Here is a 20,981-nt window from a genome sequence, read left to right on the forward strand (position 1 = left end):
CTATTGTCATCATATTTGACCTACCAAAATGAACCACTTCACACTTATCTGGGTTGAACTCCATCTGTCACTTCTCAGCCCAATTTTGCATCCTTTCAATGTCCCACTGTAAACTCTGACAGCCCTCCACACTATCCACAACACCTCCAACCTTTGTGTCATCAGCAAATTTACTAACCCATCCCTCCACTTCCTCATCCAGGTTATTCATAAAACTCACAAAGATTAGGGGTCCCAGTGTACTTGAGGCAGACCACTGGTGACCGACCTCCATGCAGATTATGACTCGTCTACAACCACTCTTTGCCTTCTGTGGGCAAGCCAGTTCTGGACCCACAAAGCAATGTCCCCTTGGATCCCATGCCTCCTTACTTTCTCAATAAGCCTTGCTTGGGGTAACTTGTTAAATGCCTTGCTGAAATCCATATGCACTACATTTATGGCTGTACCGTCATCAATGTGTTTAGTCACAAATTCCTCAAAAAAATTCAATCAGGCTTGTAAGGCACATGGGTGCCTTACTGGTGGCGCAGTGGCATCAGCACTGGACTTGGCTCCCGAGTTTCAATCCAGCTTGCACATCCGTGCAGGGTTGAGCGTCGAGCTAGCAAAACACGCCATCGTGACAGTCGTTCTTCTGCTTCTCGTAAGGCACGACCTGCCTTTAACAAAGCCATAATAATCATATTATGCCTCTCAGGATCTTCTCCGTCAGGGCAAGGGGATTGTGGGGTGAGACTGGACCGCACCCCGCACTCGGGGGGGGGGGGGGGATGAGATTTGGGTGTGAGGAGGCTGAGGGAGATAGTGTAGAAAGGGTATGAGGGTTAGCAGGGAAAAGTAGGTGAGTAGGGTGAAACGGAGACCGGGAGGAGAGAAGAACGGGTAGATGAGGAGGGGGAAAGGGCTAAGGTGAGAAGGGAAAGGAAAGTTGCGGTGAGGGAAGCGGCCGGTGCTCGAGTGTGTGCGGATTGGTCCAGCGCGGCCTCTGGCGTCGGAAAAGGGAACTGCAGGGTAAGTCCACTGCTGCTCCGTGTCCCAGTCCCTCTCCGATTCCGCTCAGATCTGCAACGCCCCGATCCTCATTCCACACTAACAAACGTACAGAATCCTTAAGAGAAGAGGGCTCAGGGTATGGGGCAGGAGTAGGGGCTGGTCACCTTCCTGCATTGTGCATCCAGCACGTTTTGACATTATGTCGCATCTGCCATGTTCTCGCCTCTATCCCCCTTTTGCTTGTGATTATTCTCCAAACTCGGGCTCAGAGCATCAGCCGCAAGCTCTGGTCCCAACCATGCACAGTGAACAGTCAGCATGGAGTAGTCTCTGCAGGAATATGAACACTAGACAGGTATATTGAGGAATTTAAGGTGGGGGGGGTATATGGAAGGCAGGGTTTGAGGGTCGGCACAACATTGTGGGCCGAAGGGCCTGTAATGTGCTGTACTGTTCTATGTTCTATGAACCTGAGAATGATCCTTTTGGCCACAGTGTTTGAAGTCCAAATCTCATCCACGCCAGTACTTTATTCCCAGTCCTGAGTACTCCAACACTGTTGACCAAAGTCCTGTGTAGGACCTTCTCAAAGTCTAACAGAAATCCAAATGTACACCTCCCTTCTATCTGTTTCAAAGGTCACATCCCCAAAGAACTCCAACCATAAGATATAGGAACAGAATTAGGCCATTCGGTCCATCGAGTCTGCACCACCATTCCATCATGGCTATTAACCCTCTCAACCTCATTCACCTGCCTTCTCCCTGGAACCTTTGATGCCCTGACTAATCAAGACGTATCATATCAACTTCCACTTTAAACATATCTAATGAATTGGCCTCCACAGCTATCTGAAGATCAGTTAAACCTGACTTTCCTCTCATAACAACACTCACTCTGATCACTGTTATTATTCTCTATCTGTTCTGTACTTACATCCTTTACTGTAGATTCCAGCATCTTCCTCACCACTGACCTGCAACGAGATACCCGTAACACTACACAGCATGTATTTAAGGTGAGGAGGAAAAGTTGAAACAAAACAAAATGTCAGTGAAAATAAACCTGATTTGGATTCTAAGATGTGTTTTTTACAGAGAGTGGTGGGTCCCTGGAATGTGCTGCCAGGGGTGGTGGTGGAGGCAGATATGACAGATGCATTCAAGGGGCTCTTAGACAGTCACATGAAAGTGCAGACAATGAGGGGATGTGGATATTGTGCTGGCTGAAGGGATTTGAAGTAATAGAAAAATATAGCACAGAAACAGTCCCTTCACCCCACCTTGTCGATAGCAAATCATTTAAACTGCCTACTCCCAACACCCTACAATACACCTACCTATCCAAACTTTTCTTAAATGCTGAAATTGAGTTTGCATGCACTGCTTGCACTGGCACCTCATCCCACACTCTCACGAACCTCTGAGTGAAGAAGTTTCCACTCATGTTCCCCTTAAACTTTTCACCTTTCACTCTTAACCCATGACCTCCAGTTGTAGCCACATCGAACTTCAACGGAAAAAGCCTGCTTGCATTTACCCTATCTATACAGTACCCCCCATAATTGTGTATACCTCCGTCAAATCTTCCCTCAATCTTCTACGTTCCAAGGTATACAGTCCTAACCTACTCAATCTTTCCTTATAGCTCAGGTCCTCCAGACTTGGCAACATCCTTGTAAATTTTCTTTGTACCTTCAACCTTATTTACATCTTTCCTGTAGGCACATGACTAAAACTGCATACAATAACTCCAAATTAGGCCTCACCAAAATATTATACAACTTCATCGTAACATCCCATCTCCTTTATCAATAATTTGACTTATGAAGGTCAATGTGCCAAAAGCATTCTTTACAACCCTATCAACCTTGACACCACTTTCAGTGAATTCTGGACCTGTATTCCCAAATCCCTTTGTTCTACCATTCTTCTCAGTGCCCTACTGTTCACTGTGTAAGACTTACCTGGGTTGGTCCGACTGGAGTGCAAAACCTCACACTTGTCTGCATTAAATTCGTTCTCCCATTTTCGGCCCTTTTTCCAGCTGGTCCAGATCCCACTGCAAGCCATGATTGACTTCCTTACTGTTCACTATATTTCCAATTTTGGAGTCATCCGCAAATTTGCTGATTCAGTTAATCACATAATCATCCAGATCACTGGCATAGATGACAAACAACAATGGACCCAGCACCAATCCTCACCTTGAATGCTGAGCGACTGAACCTTTTTGTCCAGGACCCTGTCAAATGTCTTGCTAAAGCCACCACTACCTTGCCTTTATTAACTTTGCTAGTAAATTCCTCCAAAAACTCTGTAAGATTGGATAGACACGACCTACTACACATGAAGCCATGCTGACTATTCTTAATCAGCCCATGTCTGTCAAATACTCATATATCTGATCTCTTAGAACACCTTCCAATAACTTTCCCACTGCTAACGTCAGGTTTACTGGCCTATAATATCCTGTTTTATTTTTAACAGCAGAACAACATTAGCTATCGTCCAGTCCTCTGGTACCTCACGTTGCACTTTCTGCGCTTGCCTCCTGCAAAATCTGAGGGCACATATTGTCAGGACCTGGGGATTTATTCACCCTGATTTGTCTCGGAACTTGCTCCTCTGTAATCTGTACAGGGTCCATTAAGTTGATGCCAATTTGCCTCACTTCTATAGAGTCTTTAACCGCCTCCTGAGTAAATAGAGGTGCAAAAAAAATGCACTTTAGATCTCCTCATCCCTTTTGGCTCTACACACGGATTAACATTCTGCTCTTCCACAGGATTTTGTCCCTTTTTGTACTTAACATACCTGTAGAATTCCTTGGGATTCTCCTTCACCTTGTCTGCTAGAGCAACTTTATGCCTTCTTTTGGCCCTCCTGATTTCTTTCTTAAGTATTCTTTTGCATTTCTTGTACTGCTAAGCACCTCATTTGTTCCTATCTGCATATACCTGCTATGCACCTCTTTTGTTTCTTCTTAACCAGGGTCTCAATATTTTTTGAAAACCAAGGTTTCCTACCCCTGTTACCTTTTACTCTGACAGGCACCTGCAAGCTGTGTATTCTCTAATTTTACTTTTGAAGGCCTCCCACTTACCAAGTACACCCTTGCCAGAAAACAGCCTGTACCAATCCATACTGGCCAGATCCTTTCAGATACCATCAAAATTTGCCTCCTTTCTCCAATCTAGAATCTCAACCTGTGCACCAGACCTATCCTTTTGCCAATTTATTTTGAAACTAATGGCATTGTGGTCACTGGATGCAAAATGCTCACCTATACAAACTTTTGTCACCTGCCCTGCTTCATTCTCTAATAGCAGATAAAGTATTGCACAATCTCTCATTGGGACTTCTACGTACTGATTAAGAAAACTTTCCTGAACATATTTGACAGACTCTATCCCATCTAGTCATTTTACAGTATGGGAGTCCCAGTCAATACGTGTAAAGTTAAAATCAATTACTATCACAGCCTTATGCTTTTTGAAACAGTCTGTGATCTTTCTACAAATTAGTTCCTCTAAATCCCTCAGACTGTTGGGTGGTCTGTAATATAGGCCCCATTAACATGGTCATACCTTCCTTAGTCCTCAGTTCCACCCATAATGCCTCACTAGACAAACTCCCCAGTCGATCCTGACTGAGCACTGCTGTGATATTTTCCCTGACTAGTAACACCACCCCTTCTCTTTTAATCCCTACTTCTATATCACACCTAACAAAAACAGAAGCCCAGAATATTGAGCTACCAGTCCTGCCCCTCCTGCAACTAAGTTTCACTAATGGCTACAATATCATAATTCTGGGTGTTGACCCACACCCTGAGCCCATCTGCCTTTTCCTGCATTGAAATACACCCAGCTCAGGACACTAGTCACACCATGCTCAACCTTTTGATTCCTGCCTTTGTCTGAGGTCTTACCAACATCTATCTCCACAATCTCTCCATTATCTGTTTTAACCACACGAACCTTAAGTCAGTGCTCCCCAAATTCCATCAGTATGTGGACTTTGCACGAGGAGGGAGAATGTGTTAGACCTGGTTTACACAAACATCCCCAACGTGTTCCGGGCAGAGCCCCGCCCCCACCTCAGTTACTCAGACCACATCTCTGTTCTGCTAACCCCAGCATACAGACCGCTCGTCAGGCGCTCCAGACCAGTTCAGAAGCAGGTGAAAACCTGGCCAGCAGTAGCCATCTCTGCTCTTCAAGACTGCTTTGAGAACACTGATTGGCACATGTTCAGGGAGGCTGCAACCGAAGGCGATTCTACCAACTTAGAGGAGTACACGGCATCAGTGACCAGCTACATCAGCAAGTGCATTGATGATGTTACTCTGTCCAAGACCATCACTATACGTGCCAACCAGAAGCCATGGATGACCACAGAGGTGCGTGCGCTACTGAGGACCCGTGACTCCGCCTTCAGAGCAGGCGACAAGGCAGCTTTAACAACAGCGAGGGCCAAACTGTCCTGAGCCATCAGAGAGGCAAAGCGTGCACACACCCAGCTAATCCACAGCCACTTCCAGGACAGCAGAGACACACAGCGCATGTGGAAGGGCATCCAGGACATCACCTGACTGTGCAGGTGAAGCCCTCCCAGATGCGCTGAATAACTTCTATGCCTGGTTTGAGGCAGAAAATGACGTGGCGGTGAGGAAGTCCACTCCTCCTACAAATGACCAGGTGCTGTGTCTCACCGTGGCCAACGTGAGATGAACCCTGTGCAGGGTCAACCCACGGAAGGCTGCTGGACCAGACAACATCCCTGGTAGAGTGCTCAGAGGATGTGCAGACCAGCTGGCAAATGTTCTCACTGACATCTTCAACATCTCCCTGAGCAGCACCACCATTCCAATGTGCTTCAAGGCCGCCACCATTGTTCCCGTGCCGAAGAAGTCTTCAGTGTCCTGAATAAATGACTACCGTCCCGTTGCACTTACATCCATCATCATGAAGTGTTTCAAGAGGCTCGTCATGAGGCATATCAAGACTCTGCTGCCCCCCTCACTGGATCCCCTACAGTTTGTGTACCGTCCCAACCGCTCAACAGATGACGCCATTGCCACCACCCTCCACCTGGCCCTAACCCAACTGGATAAAAAAGGCACGTACGTTCGGATGCTGTTCATAGACTTCAGTTCAGCATTCAGCACAATCATTCCTCAGAAACTGATTGGAAAGCTGAAACTGCTGGGCCTGAACACCTCCCTCTGCAACTGGATCCTAGTCTTCCTGACTGGGAGGCCTCAGTCAGTCTGGATTGGGAGCAACATCTCCAACACCATCACACTGAGCACAGGGGCTCCCCAGGGCTGCGTGCTCAGTCCACTGCTGTTCACTCTGCTGACCCACGACTGTGCTGCAACACACAGCTCGAACCACATCATCAAGTTCGCCGATGATATGACCGTGGTGGGTCTCATCATCAAGAACGATGAGTCAGCTTACAGAGAGGAGGTGCAGCGGCTAACGGACTGGTTGAGAGCCAACAACCTGTCACTTAATATGATCAAAACAAAAGAGATGGTTGTTGACTTCAGGAGGGCGTGGAGCGACCACTCCCCGCTGAACATCGACGGCTCCTCGGTAGAGATCGTAAAGAGCACCAAATTTCTTGGTATTCACCTGATGGAGAATCTCACCTGGTCCCTCAACACCAGCTCCATAGCAAAGAAAGCCCAGCAGCATCTCTACTTTTTGTGAAGGCTCCCACCACCCATCCTCATCACATTCTACAGGGGTTGTACCGAGAGCATCCTGAGCAGCTGTATCACTGCCTGGTTCAGAAATTGCACCATCTTGGATCGCAAGACCCTGCAGCGGATAGTGAGGTCAGCTGAGAAGATCATCGGGGTCTCTCTTCCCGCCTTCACGGACATTTATGCTACACACTGCATCCGCAAAGGAAACAGCATTATGAAGGACCCCATGCACCCCTCATACAATCTCTTCTCCCTCCTGCCATCTGGGAAAAGGCTCCGAAGCATTCAGGCTCTCATGACCAGACTATGTAATAGTTTCTTCCTCTAAGCTATCAGATTCCTCAATACCCAAAGCCTGGACTGACACCTTGCCCTACTGTCCTGTTTAATATTTATTGTAATGCCTGCACTGTTTTTTGTGCACCTTATGCAGTCCTGTGTAGGTCTGTAGTCTAGTGTAGCTTTCTCTGTGTTGTTTCTTTTTACATAGTTCAGTCTAGTTTTTGTACTGTGTCATGTAACACCATGGTCCTGAAAAACGTTGTCTCATTTTTACTATGTACTGTACCAGTAGTTATGGTCAAAATGACAATAAAAGTGACTTGACTTGACTCTCACACATAGTGCAAAGCAGTGATGGCTTTGGCTCATAAGGCTTTGGTGAGATCAGGCTTGGGTAAGTTAAATATTTGGTAAGTTTCTTCTTCTTCTTTATTCTTCATTCCTCATCAGTTAAGCACAGTTAGTGCAGTGAGGATGGCTCCAGGGGCAGTGTTTTGTTCTGTATGTGAGATGTGAGAATTCTGGCATGTAATATGGATCAAATTACAGTTGTAATGGGGGACTTCAATGTGCAAAGGGATTAGAAAAATCAGGTTAGTTGCAAGAGAGGAAATTTGTTGAATGTCTATGGGATGGCTTTTTAGAGCTGCTTGTGCTTGAGCCCTCTCAGGGAAAGGCTATCTTAGATTGGGTGTTGTGTAATAAGCCAAATCTTATTAGGGAGCTTTACATGACAGAACCCTTAGGAGGCAGTGATCATAATATGATTGAATTCATACTGCAGTTTGAGAGGAAGAAGCATAACTCACGATACAATAAAGGGAATTACAGAGGCATGAGAGAGGAGCTTGCCCTGTTGTATTGGAGGAGGATACTGGCAGGTCAGAGGTTGTTGAAGTTTCTGGGAATAGTTCACAAGGCACAGGATAGATACGTCCCACAGAAGAAGTTGCTCACAAATGGCAGGGGTAGGCAATCTAATCCTCTCTCATGCCTCTGCAATTCCCTTTACTCCATTGCGATACAGACTGTTATGCTTCTCCCTCTGAAGCTGCAGTATTAATTCAATCATATTATGATCACGGCCTCCTACGGTTCCTTTACGTTGAGCTCTATAATAAGATCTGGGTTATAACACAGCACACAATACAGAACAGCCTTTCCCCAACTAGGCTCAAGCACAAGCTGTTCTAAAAACCCATCTGGCAGGCAGTCATTCAAGCAATTCCAAGAAATTGTCTCTGTCACCCGATTTCGAAATGGACGTTGAACACATGAACACTACTTCAGTTTTTTGCACTATTTACTTATTTTTGTAATTTATATTTATTATGTATTGTACTGCTGCTACTAAACAACAAATTTCATCGCATGTGCCGGTGATACTCACCTTTACTCTGAACCTCCACTGCCCTGGGCTCTTCGGCGGCGGCCGCCGCAACCCGCCGACTTCAGTGCAGAACTGGCGGCCCGCAGCCGCAGACGGAGAGCCGTCCGGCGGGTGAGTGCAACCCGGAGCCTGGGGACCTGGGGAGCCGAGTTAGGCCGCTCCGCCCCCGGAAGGCCCGGGGCCCGGGGCCCGGTGCCCCGCTCTCGGGATTGGCGCAGCAGTGGAGGGCCGGCCTCGGGGAGGAGGAGAGAGTGGCCTGGGATCCTGGGCTTCGGTGACGGCGTCGGGACAGACTAGGGGTGGGGTAAGAGGCTCTGGGTCCATCCGGGGCAGTAGGGGAGGATGGAGGGCAGTTGTGAGAGGTAGGGAGGGAAGGTGTGCGAGGTAGAGGGGACGGGAGGGTGAGATGGTGTGGGAGGGAGGGTGGGATGGTGTGGGAGGGAGGGTGGGAAGGTGTGAGAGGTAGTGGATAGGAGAGGGAGGGAGGGCTGTTGTGGGAGGTAGGGAGGGAAGGTGTGCGAGGTAGAGGGGACGGGAGGGTGAGATGGTGTGTGAGGGAGGGAGGGAGGGAGGGTGGGAAGGTGTGAGAGGTAGTGGATAGGAGAGGGAGGGAGGGCAGTTGTGAGAGGTAGGGAGGGAAGGTGTGCGAGGTAGAGGGGACGGGAGGGTGAGATGGTGTGTGAGGGAGGGAGGGAGGGAGGGTGGGAAGGTGTGAGAGGTAGTGGATAGGAGAGGGAGGGAGGGCAGTTGTGAGAGGTAGGGAGGGAAGGTGTGCGAGGTAGAGGGGACGGGAGGGTGAGATGGTGTGGGAGGGAGGGTGGGAGGGTGGGAAGGTGTGAGAGGTAGTGGATAGGAGAGGGAGGGCTGTTGTGGGAGGTAGGGAGGGAAGGTGTGCGAGGTAGAGGGGACGGGAGGGTGAGATGGTGTGTGAGGGAGGGAGGGAGGGTGGGAAGGTGTGAGAGGTAGTGGATAGGAGAGGGAGGGAGGGCTGTTGTGGGAGGGAGGGAGGGAAGGTGTGTGAGATGGTGGTGAGGGTACGGGGAGGGATGGTACAGGTTACAAACCATGCCATGGAATTCCCACTGGTTGGCTCGGATTACAGCGGGATTGGAGGGAGGGGATGGACCGGTAGACAGATAGATGGTACTGATTACACAGATTCCACATCTGCTTTTCAGTAAACGTGTGCATAAGGATGCTGTGGTCCTGAGTCTGTACTGTTTGGGTGTGGGGACAATCCAGGCAGTGCTATTATATGGATAGTGAAAGCCTCAGGATCTCAACAGAATGAAATCATTGTACAAAACAAATAGCTACAGTGAGGGGAGAATGTGTGAGACAGGGTGACACACCAGAGGGACTGAAGAAAAGATTTTGGGGAGGGGATAGAACATAGAATGGTACAGCACAGTAAAGGCCCATCAGTCCACAATGTTGTGCCAACCCTTAAACCCTGCCTCCCATATACCTGTATTCCTCAATAGACCCATCTGATCCTTGCTTCCTAAACCTCATGTATGCTGCCTTCTTCCTCCTGAGTAGATTTTCCACCAAACTTGTCACCCATGGTTACTTCACCCTACCATTCTTTATCTTCCTCACCAGGACAAATTTATCCCTAACATCCTGCAAGAGGTTCCCTAAACATTTCCCTGCAAAAACATCATCCTAATTCACATCTGCAAGTTCTAGCCTTATAGCCTCATAATTTGCCCTTCCCCAGTTAAAAATTTTCCTGTCCTCTCTGATTCTGTCCTTTTCCATGATAATGCTAAAGGCCAGGGAGCGGTGGTCACTGTCCCTCAGATGCTCACCCACTGAGAGATCTGTGACCTGACCTGGTTTGTTACCTAATACTAGATCTAGTATGGCATTCCCCCTAGTTGGCCTGTCAACATACTGTGACAGGAATCCATCCTGGACACACTTAACAAACTCTGCCCTGACTAAACCATTGGAACTAATCAGGTGCCAATCAATATTTGGGAAGTTAAAGTCACCCATGATAACAACCCTGTTATTTTTGCACCTTTCCAAAATCTGCCTCCCAATCTGCTCCTCAGTATCTCTGCTGCTACCAGGGGGCCTATAGAATAGCACCAGTAGAGTAACTGCTCCCTTACTGTTCCTAACTTCCACCCTTATTGACTCAAGGATTCTGCTACATTACCCACCCTTTCTGTAGCTGTAATAGTATCCATGGGAGGAGCCACCTCTCCTCCCCTTTTTCCCCCTCTCTATCCCTTTTAAAGCACTGAAATCCAGGAATATTGGGAATCCATTCCTGCCCTGGTGCCAGCCAAGTCTCTGTAATGGCCACTACATCATAATTCCATGTATGTATCCAAGCTCTCGGTTCATCACTTTTGTTCCTGATGCTTCTTGCATTGAAGTACACACACTTTAGCCCTTCTACCTTACTACATTTACACCCTTTATTCTGCTTCCCTTTCCTCAAAGCCTCTCTTTCTGTTAGATTTGGCTTTACTCCATGCATTTCTTCCACTGCTCTATCACTCCAGGTCCTATCCCCCTTGCAAATTAGTTTAAACCCTCCCGAACCATGCTAGCAAACCTACCAGCAAGGATATTGCTCCCCCTCGAGTTCAGGTGCAACCCATCCAATCTGTACAGGTCCCACCTTCCTCAGAAGAGATCCCAATGATCCAAAAATCTAAAACCCTGCCCCCTGCACCAACTCCTCAGCCATGTATTCAACTGCCATCTCCTCCAATTCTTACCATCACTATCACGTAGTACTGGCAGCAATCCTGAAAACGCCACCCCTGAGGTCCTGTTCTTCAGTCTTCTGCCTAGTTCCCGAAACTCACACTTCAGGACCTCATCCCTCTTCCTGCCTATGTCATTGGTTCCAACATGTATCATGACTTCTGGTTGCTTTCCCTCTCGTACCAGGATGTCGTGCACCTGGTCAGAGATATACCAGACCCTGGCACCTGGGAGGCAACAAACCATGCGGGTTTCCTTCTCACGTCCACAAAATCTCCTGTCTGCTCCCCTGACGATAGAGTCTCCAATAACGACAGCTCTCCTCTTCTCCGTCCCATCTTTCTACACCACAGGGTTAGACTCAGTGCCAGAGGCCCTGCCACCGTGGCTCACACCTGGTCGGTCATCCCCACCAACAGCATCCAGGATGGTAAACTTATTATTCAGGGAATGGCTACAGGGGTGCTCTGCACTACCTGTCTACTCACCTTCGCTTTCCCCCCTCGGACTGTCACCCAACGACCTGTTTCCAGCAGCCTAGGTGTGACTCCCTCCATAGCTCTCATCTATGACTGCCTCATTCTCCCTTATGAGTCGAAGGTCATCCAGCTGCTGCTCCAGATTCCTCACACGATCTTCCATATCGCCCAGCCGCATATGCAGATGTGACTGCGGGAGAGGGGAGCTCCCCCAAGACTGGCACATCTCACATGAGAGGCACATCACCGTCTCAGGAGGCCTAACTGGGAGCAAGCTTGTCCTCCGTCTCTTCTCATTGAAGCCTCTCGAGCCAAAGCCTCAAAGCTCCACTCCCTCACTGGAAGATGGGTGGAAATTGGTGATCACAGTGATCAGTCTGCTGGGGCTCGCTCCCTTACTCTGATTTAGCTCTGGACATTTGTCCTCTGCATCTGCTGTCTACTCTGTTCTGTTTCAAGCTTTCCTGGTTTTGATTAAAGTTCAGCAGGAGATGTGGACGCTTTTTCTCTCTGCACAGATACTGTCTGATCTGCTGAATATTTCCAACATTCTCAGTCCTCATTTACAAAATGACAGCAGGTCAGGCAGCTTCCTGAATAAACAAGTCAACATTTTGGGCCGAGACCATTCTTCAGGACTGGAAAGGAAGGGGTGGTGATAGGCATAGCCGGGTGGGTGAGGGAGGGGAGATGAAGTAAGCAGTTGGGAGGTTACGGGTGTAAACGGCAAAGGGCTGGACATGAAGGAATCTGATAGGAGTGGAGAGTGGACCATGGGAGAAAGGGAAGGAGGAGGGGAACCAGGGAAGGTGCTAGGCAGGAGAGGAGAAGGGGTAAGAGGCCAGAGTGAGGAAGAGGGCTGCCCACTTTTTTATTCTGGTATCTTTTCCATTCCTTTCTAGGCCTGATGAAGGGTCTCAGTCCAAAACATCGACTGCTTATTCCTCTCTTGTGTGTGTTGTTCTGGATTACCAGCATCTGCAAAACCTCTCGTATTTAGAATTTCTTATATTCCATGTTGTGCCTCAGCTGCCAGTGGTGGAGTGAAGGAAATGGTGGGGGGAAGGAGAAGGAACCACAGAGGTGGTGGGACTACGGGAGGTTCTGGAGGGAACTCAGTGCAGAGTTTTAATTGGAAGGCATGGCAGAACAATGTGGTGAATATTTTCACAAGCAATCATTCTCTCTTTATCTACTGTTGAAACACTTGACAATTTCTGCTGGTTTGAAGTTCTAAGTATTATCAAAGTACACTTATGTCACCATATTCCACCCTGAGATTGATTTTCTTATGGGCATTCACTGTAAACACAAAGAAACAAAATGAAAACACTATAATAACAAATAAATTAGCAATAAATATCAAGAACATAAGATGAAGAGCCCATGAAAATCATCTACATATTCCCAGTCCAAAGACATATCAGTCAGCAAAAATTGTCCCGTGATTAGGCGAGGGTTAAACTTGATGGTTGCTGGGAGGTGTGGCTCACTGGGCCGGAAGGGCCTGTTCCATGTACCTAAACCGGTCTCCTTCTTCTCCAGGGTGACGATCGAGGTTAGGAATGTATAGAGCTGTTTCCCTCCACAGGGTGCTCGCAGTAGGATTCCAGGCAAGTGGGCGATGCAGAGGACGGCCACCCTCGTGGAGTGCCTGTGCCCCGCTTACAGCCCCCACAGCAGAAGGGCAGGAGAACCAGCAGACAGTGAATTCCTTGCACTCTCTGTTAGTGGATGTAACGAGAGTCCGGCAGCTGAAGAGTTGGGTATTGCTGGCCGACAAGGCTTATGTCAGCGAAACGGCCGACATTTTGAAGGTGATGGGAGCCAAGGGGAAGACAGTGGCGAGGATCTTGCAGCGATGTCCAGAAGCTGTTCTCTGTCCACCATCTGAAACCAGGGCTCAATGGGCATTGTGGGCCTCTCTGTGCCCTAACAAGGAGGAGCTGCTGAGAATGGTTGAGCAATGTCCTGAATCTTTCTTTATCACCAAAGACTCCAAGAACTGGCAGGACAACGTCAGGTACCTGGAGCAGTTAAACCTAAACAGGAGGATCATCAGACGCTTGCTGGTCACATGTCCACAGATCTTCTGCAACGATGTGGGGAGGAATCGGGCTATGGTTGAGGCTCTGCAGAAGGCCTTCCTTCAGCTGGGTGGGACCCAAGCCAACATGAATATCTGGCTGGTGAAACTGTTGAGCCAGAATCCCTTAGCCTTGCTGAAGCCTCCAGAGAAGCTGGTGGAGAACTTGACTTGTCTACAGACCATGGGCTTCAGCCCTGTGGAGTGTCTGCAGCTCATCACCAAACTCAAGGGGTTAATCCTGGAGTTGTCCCCCAATGGAATGGAGGCTTGTGCTGGGTTCTGCCAGCAGGAACTGCACTGTAGCAGCGAAGAGCTGCGGAGTCTGGTACTGAGGTGCCCAGGCCTGTTGTACCTCTCAGTTGGGGTGTTGCAGGAGCGGCTACAGGCCATCCTGAGGGATGGGTTCTCTGTAGAGCAGGTGAGGGAGAGTCCAGCCATTCTGGAGGTGTCCACACACATTCTGCAGTACCGGCTGCAGAAACTGCGTGTGCTGGGTAACAACAAGGAGAGGGACAGCCTGGATCTGTTGGCTGCAACCAGGAAGGACTTTGAGGCCGGTTATGGAAAGATGGCACAGAGGGAAGAGCGGCCGCTGTTTAATCCAGTGGCTCCCTTAGATGTCGAGAACTGAGGATGGCAAGTTACTGACGGAAGTGAGTCAACTGTGGAAGTGTCTCCCACCACCGACCTAGAGCTGTCCACATCCTGCTAACCATGTTAGCATAGTGGTTAGCGTGATGTTACAGCTCAGGGCGTCAGAGCTCAGAGTTCAATTCTGATGTATATTCTCCCTGTGAGCACGTGAGATTCCTCTGGGTGCTCCAGTTTCCTCCCACAGTCTAAAGAATTACTGGTTGGTAGGTTAATTTGTCATTGAAAATTGTCCTGTGATTAAGTTAAGGTTAAATCGTGGGTTGCCGGATGGCACAGCTCATTAACCAGAAGGGCCTGCTCTCTGCTGTATCTCCAGATAAATAAATAAAATCACCATGGCAATGAAGTGTAGGTACCTCCACCAACCCGAAGCTGGGACCACCATGGTTGTGTTACACCCACAACTCAGAGCTGAGCCATCTCTCCTACCCAGGAATGTCCCAGAGCTGATCGGGAGGTAATACTGTCTGAGTTTTATGTTCTGTGTTTGGACTGTCAGGGATGCTCATGTGAATTTATCTAAAGCAATAAACTGAATTTACAGAGATGGTTTCATCTAATTGGTGAATCTGCACAGGAGACTTCCTTCTCCCTCCACCACTGTGGTATCTCAGCCACGCTTCCTCCCATCCTGCCTTCTATCGAGGAGGCCTCTTTACCTTATTTACTTGGGTAAGCCCATCACCCCTTACCAGGGCACAGGCTGCTGACAGGACAGCAGTTCGCTTGGGCCAGCCAGTCTTTCAAGTTGCTCCAGGTGTAGCCTATCGACGGTCCTTCCTCCCCCAGGGACGAGGTCTTTAGAGCTTCTGTTGGTGTTTCTGTAGCTCTGGGTTTTATGGGATGGGTTTTCTAGCCCCATGCCCATCCCTCCACCTTTTGCACCTGGGCTTGTAAGGTCCATGGCCAGCTGGACCTTTTTATCATTTCCATTCCTGGCTGAGATGAGTCTCTCCACAATGGTGTCCAATGTTCCCTTCATCCTCTGACTCACCCTCACTGACCAGAGTGAACTGAACTTTGTTACCTCACACCCTCCCAAACTCCCTCTGTCCCTCACACCCTCCCTCCGACCCTCACACCCTCCATCCCTCATGCCCTCCATGTCTCACACACTCTGCCCCATCACTCTGTCCCTCTTCCCCATCCTGTCCCTTTGTCAGTCACACCCTCTGCACCTCCCTCCATAATCTCCCACCTCCCCCTCATTGTTACACAGGGAGGATGGAAAGCTCTCTTCCCCTTCACAATTCAGGTCTGACATGATCAGATCTCTCTGCACCTCCCTCCCCACTTTGCTCTTGTCCACACTTCGATCACTATCTCAGTATTTCCAATATTTCCTCACTTTATTTCAGAAAAAGTCAGATGTATCCAAGCAGGAATCTTTTTTTGCTGGCAAACACATGGGTTGTAGACCAAACAGTCTGATTATCCAGGGAATGGAGAGGTGCGACACGTATGGCCAACATTGGACTGAATTTTGACGAATTTTCATCAGATAGACAAAATGATTGCACGGCTAGTGGGCAACTAGAGGTGTAAATATAATTTCATCAGTAATACCGTAAATCCTTTTGGTTCCAAGGTCAGGGTCAACAATGGATGTTGCGTCGTAGCTGTCTACATTGTTGGTGTAGTGCCATCAGTCACGGCAGTATGATATGAAGAGCAACCGGTTGTCCACACAGCAGGCTTCCATCTCCCCACACAGCTGAAATGTAGATCCCAATACAGTTTTGCTAACAGAAGTTTAAAATTAGTCATTCACTTAATCGGAATCTGTCTGGTCTTCACATCCAGAGAGTGTGTGATCCAACACAAGAAACACCATTCCCACTCTCTCTTCCCTCATGGAGGCTCTTGCCTCCCCCCATCCCCCCATCTTTTAGAACAGCTACCTTGCCTCTTTTTTCCCAGTCCTGATGAAGTGTGTTGAACAGAAATGCCACTTGTCAATCTCCCTCTAAGTATGCTGCCTGACCCACTGAGTTTCTCCAGCATTTTGTGTGTATTCTTCCCAAGTTCCAACATCTGAAGAATCTCCGGTGTCTACAAGGACTACTCCAATCTGACACAGGTACGCAGTTCTCCAGGCTCAGGTTTGCTGGCGGGAAACCTTCTGAAAGACTTGAAATTTATACTTGATGCCATTTTCTTCCTGAATTTCTGCTGGGATTCCAGAAAACCTAATAAAAATAGCAAAAGAAATAGTTTAACAGCCTGGTCATCCTGAACAACATGGCCTGGACTGTTCTGGTTGCCATGCTACAGAGGTGATGTGGAGGCCATGGAGAGGGTGCAGAAGAGGTTCACCAGGATGCTGCCTGGATAAGAGGTTATTAGCTATAAGGAGAGTTTGGAGAAACTTGAGTTGTTTTCTCTGGAGTGGCAGAAGCTGAGGGGAGATCTGATGGAGGCTTATAAGATTATGAGAGGCATAGACAGGGTGGAAATGTTAATTATTGGAGGGCATAGTTTTAGGGTGAGAAGAGGTATGATTAAAGGAAATGGGTGGGTTAAGTTTTTTTTTAAACACAGAATGTTGTAGAGACAAACATAACAGCAGAGTTTGTCAGGCCGGCAAAGGCAGGCACCTCCTGTTCTCCACGCAGCTAACAGAAATCACCTTTTATCTCATCACCTGCAGCCTATTTAAACCCAGCTCTCATCCTCAATCCTTGTCCACTCATCAAACCAGCTGACCACAACCACTTACTCCAAGCTTTCACACTCCCTGCCTAAAGTTTACCTTGTTGCCTGTTGTGTTTAGTTTCTGTTCGCTCTTGTTTTGTGGCCCCTTATGGCTTAGTATTTATTGTTTATTATTAAAGTTATCACTCACCCCTAAATGATCTCTGCCATTCTGTGTCTGGATTAAGCCTTCTTTGCATCTTGTGAGGCACTTAGACAGGGAATGGAATGATATGAATAACGTGCAGTCAGGTGAGGTTGTTTTAAATTAAACATTATGGTTGGAATAGACATGGTAGAGAAATGTAGATCTATATTTCTTCAAAGCTAGTCCTTAAGTATTCTCCAGAGTGGATTGGCATTCCACAATGCACCACCTGCCCTTGTTCATGTGTCCCAACAGGAACACTGGGACACAGCATACAGCACACCTCCCAAACCAGACCTCACTCCAGTTAAGCAGTCTCCCGCTCACTCCACACAGATGCTGGCTGACCGATAACACAGAGAGGACTCAGGTTAGAGTATGTGGAAAAGGTTCAAAGGGGGTCTGAGGGGAAATACTTTCACAAGAGTCTAATCTGGACCTGAGGGGTGGTAGAGACTGAGACTCTCACAGCTATGGTGAAATCAGGAGGAAAATATCAATTCCTTACTCATCCAGCAACCGGAAGATCTCCTGGTCAAATTCTGGGAAGAAAGTGTCGCAATTGAAGCAAGCCATGATGTTGGTCAGATAAATCTGCTCACAGTTTGGATGTTTCAAGGCCTCCTGTAACCAAGACAAAAAAGGGATGATTGGCACTTTTATAAAGCATTGGTCAGATCACTCTTGGATTGTTGTGAGCAATTTTGAGAGGGTCCAGAGGAAGTTCACAGGAATGATCTTGTGATTGACTGGGTTAATGTTTGAGAAGAATTTGGTTGCTCTGAGTCTGTACTCTTTGGAGTTTAGAAGAATGGGGGTTGGGGGGGGGGGGAGACTCATTGAAACCTATTGAATATCAAAATCCCTTGATAATGGATGTGGAGAGCATACTTCCTATAGTACCGGAGGGTACAGCCTTAGAATAGAGGGACGTCCTTTTAGAACAAAGATGATGAGAAATTTCTTTAGCCAGAGCGTGGTGAATCTAGAATTCATTACCACAGACAGCAGTGGAAGCCAAGTAATTGGGTATATCTAAAGCAGAGGTTAATGGGCTCTTGATTAGTCAGGGTGTCAAAGATTACAGGGAAAAGGGAGGAGAATGAGGTTGAAAGGGATAACAAATCAGCCATGATGAATGGTAGAGCAGACCCAATGGACCAAATAGCCTAATTCTGTTCTTGTGTCTTATGGCAACATGACATGGCAGTAACGTGTGTCCAGCTGAAGCTCTCCGGGAGAAAGCAGCAGTAGACAAAACTCTCTGGCAGCGATTACTCAGAATTCCTTAGCTCCAGCATCCTCAGGAGGGATGTCCCATTTCACCTCTACCAATTTTTATTGATGCACCACAGAAAACATCCTATCATAGGCATCAAGGCTTGGTACGGCATCTGTTGTCTCTGATCAGAAGAAACTGCAGAGAGTAGTGGACACAACTTGGCACATCACAGAAGCCTGTCTCCCTTCCATGGATTCTGTCTACACTCGCTGCCTCACTGAAGCAGCCGGCGTGATCAAAGACCCAACTACCGTGGACAATTTCTCTCCCTTTGGGCAGAAGATACAAAAACCTGAGAACACGTACCACTATGCTCATGGACAGCATCTACCTCACTGTTATAAGACTACCGAATGTTCGCTAGTATAAGATAGACTCTTGACCTCACAATCTAACATGCCCCTTATTGTCTGCCTGCACTGCACTTTTTCTGCAGCTGTTACACTTTATTCCGCTTTCTGTAAAGCAGCCAGCATAATCAAAGACCCTACCCACCTCAGATATTCTCCCTTCTCCCCTCCCCTCTCAGGCAGAAGATACAAAAGTCTGAAACCACGTACCATAGAAACATAGAAAATCTACAGCACAATACAGGCCCTTCGGCCCACAAAGTTGTGCCAAACATGTCCCTACCTTAGAAATGACTAGGTTTACCCATAGCCCTCTATTTTACTAAGCTCCATGTACCTATCCAAAAGTCTTTCAAAAGACCCTATCATATCCGCCTCCACCACCATTGCCAGCAGCCCATTCCACGCACAGACAAGCTCAAGAACAGCTTCTGCTCTGTTGTTACCAAACTCTTGAGCAGACCTCGTGTATGATAAAATGGAGTTTTGGCCTCACAATCTGCCTCGTTATGATCTTGCATCTATCATTTTCCTGCACTGCACTATACTTTCCATGTAACTGTTACAATGTATTCTGTATTATTGTTTTATCTTGTTCTACCTCGATGAACTAAATAATGATCTGTCTGAACAGTTTGCAAGACAAGTTTTTCACTGTATCTCAGTACATACACCAATACTATGTCACAACACTGATGTGATGAAATGATCTGTATGGATATACAAGTTTTTCACTGTACTTTGGTACATGTGACAATAATAAATCAACCACCCAGAGTGAGCAGTGAGCTCTGGTGAAACAATAACCTCTCAGTCACCTGACCCCTGATAAAATTATTGACTTTAGCAAAGGTTTGCAGGTGGCTGGGTTGGAAATATGCCTCCTGTGTTGGGGCTAGGAGAGAATGGTAGAATGAGGTCAGATCCCCGGCAGTGAGGTTAGTCAAATGCTGCACAGACACAAGAGGTTCTGTACTCAGTAATCGTACAGGCTCACACATGCGTACCTGATAGACGTGCGTCCCACCAAGAACCCAGATGGTTTCAATGGTGTCACTCAGGGGAGGGAGGGAGGCGAGCTGGATGGCACTGGCAAAGTCTCGGCAGATGTGATCTGCACCAGGAGGCACACAGCTAATAAAGAAAAGAGACAGTACAATACACAGCTTGTACCCCACCTGCAATTGTTACACTTAGCACTGGGCTCAGAGCATTTAATGCTAAAGAGTCATAGAGTTAGACAGCATGGAAAGACCCATCTGGTCCAGACTCACCACAGGACCCACCCTGCTAATCCCAGTTGCCCACATTTAGTTCACAACCATCTAAGCCCCTCCCTTCCAGGTATGTCTAGTTACTATTGCACCTGCTTTAACCACATCCTCTACCAGCTCATTCCAGGTACTCATTGCCCTCTGTGTGAATAAGTTACCTCTCAGGTTCTCCCCTCTTGTCTTACATATCTGCCCTCCAGTTTTGGACTCCCCAACCCTAAGTGATCAAAATCTCTTTGTAATTCATAATGAACTGCTTCACTATCAACAAGACCCCCTTGTATCATCAGCAAACTTGCTAATCTTGTTACATTCACATCCACAACTCTGACCTCCGGGACATCCCACTAGTTACTGGCCTCCTGATGGAGAATCGCCCTTCAACCCTCACCATCAGCTTCTGAACTTCAAGACAATTCTGAATCCACCTCACTGGCTCAGCCCGGATCCATGTGACCTAACCTTCCGGATCAGCCTGTCTTTGTCAAAAGCCTTAGTAAATTCAATACAAAGAACATCCCCTTACATACCTCTGAAAAATTCCAGAGGATTTGTCAGACCTGACCATTCTGTTCAGGCCTTGACTTTTCGAGTGTTGGTAGATATCGCCCCTCAGAAATCTCACCAGTAACTTCCCTACAACTGATGTCAGGCTCACCAGCCTGTAGTTTCCTGGCCTGTCTTTGACAATATTAGCCCTCTGGAACTTCACCAGTGGCTAACAGTGAAGCAAATATTTCTACAAGGGCCTCCATGATTCCTTCTCTGGCCTTGCAAAAGGTCCAGGGGTGCCTGTGGTCAGGTCCTGGGGATTTGTCCACCTTAATGAGTTTCAAGGCTCCAAATACCTCTTTCCTCATAACTGGCTCATCCTGTGTCCAACACTAACCCA

At 47.7% G+C, this 20,981-nt stretch overlaps 2 protein-coding genes across 9 annotated transcripts in view; one reads left to right on the forward strand and one right to left on the reverse strand.

Moving 5' to 3' along the window:
* Positions 1-991: 991 nt before the first annotated feature.
* Positions 992-14,886, forward strand: mterf2 (mitochondrial transcription termination factor 2). Of its 7 annotated transcripts, none has more exons than XM_059978593.1 (2): positions 992-1,014; positions 13,144-14,886. In XM_059978593.1, the coding sequence occupies exon 2, from the start codon at positions 13,164-13,166 to the stop codon at positions 14,316-14,318; it is 1,155 nt and encodes a 384-aa protein (XP_059834576.1). In that variant the 5' UTR covers positions 992-1,014; positions 13,144-13,163; the 3' UTR covers positions 14,319-14,886. The 7 variants fall into 7 exon arrangements, with proteins under 7 accessions (XP_059834576.1, XP_059834572.1, XP_059834571.1 ...); XM_059978589.1 differs by lacking the exon at positions 992-1,014 and adding an exon at positions 7,745-8,500 and having other exon boundaries at positions 12,501-14,886; XM_059978588.1 differs by lacking the exon at positions 992-1,014 and adding an exon at positions 7,745-8,500.
* Positions 14,887-15,027: 141 nt separating this feature from the next.
* zgc:153031 overlaps positions 15,028-20,981 on the reverse strand; it is a 49,886-nt gene continuing 43,932 nt past the window's right edge. For both annotated transcript variants that reach the window (XM_059978596.1, XM_059978595.1), the window contains exons 4-6: positions 19,823-19,949; positions 17,692-17,807; positions 15,028-16,530 (exon numbers count right to left, since the gene is read on the reverse strand). In XM_059978596.1, coding sequence (XP_059834579.1) covers positions 16,440-16,530; positions 17,692-17,807; positions 19,823-19,949 — 334 coding nt within the window. In that variant the 3' untranslated portion in view covers positions 15,028-16,439. The remainder of the gene's footprint in view (positions 16,531-17,691; positions 17,808-19,822; positions 19,950-20,981) is intronic.

The sequence above is a fragment of the Hypanus sabinus genome, chromosome 8, assembly GCF_030144855.1.
Source record: "Hypanus sabinus isolate sHypSab1 chromosome 8, sHypSab1.hap1, whole genome shotgun sequence".
Classification (NCBI taxonomy): Eukaryota; Metazoa; Chordata; class Chondrichthyes; order Myliobatiformes; family Dasyatidae; genus Hypanus; species Hypanus sabinus.

What these genes read in the sequence shown, in the direction of transcription:
- mterf2 (XM_059978593.1), top strand. Translation starts at nt 13,164, where the DNA reads ATGTATAGAGCTGTTTCCCTCCACAGGGTGCTCGCAGTAGGATTCCAG.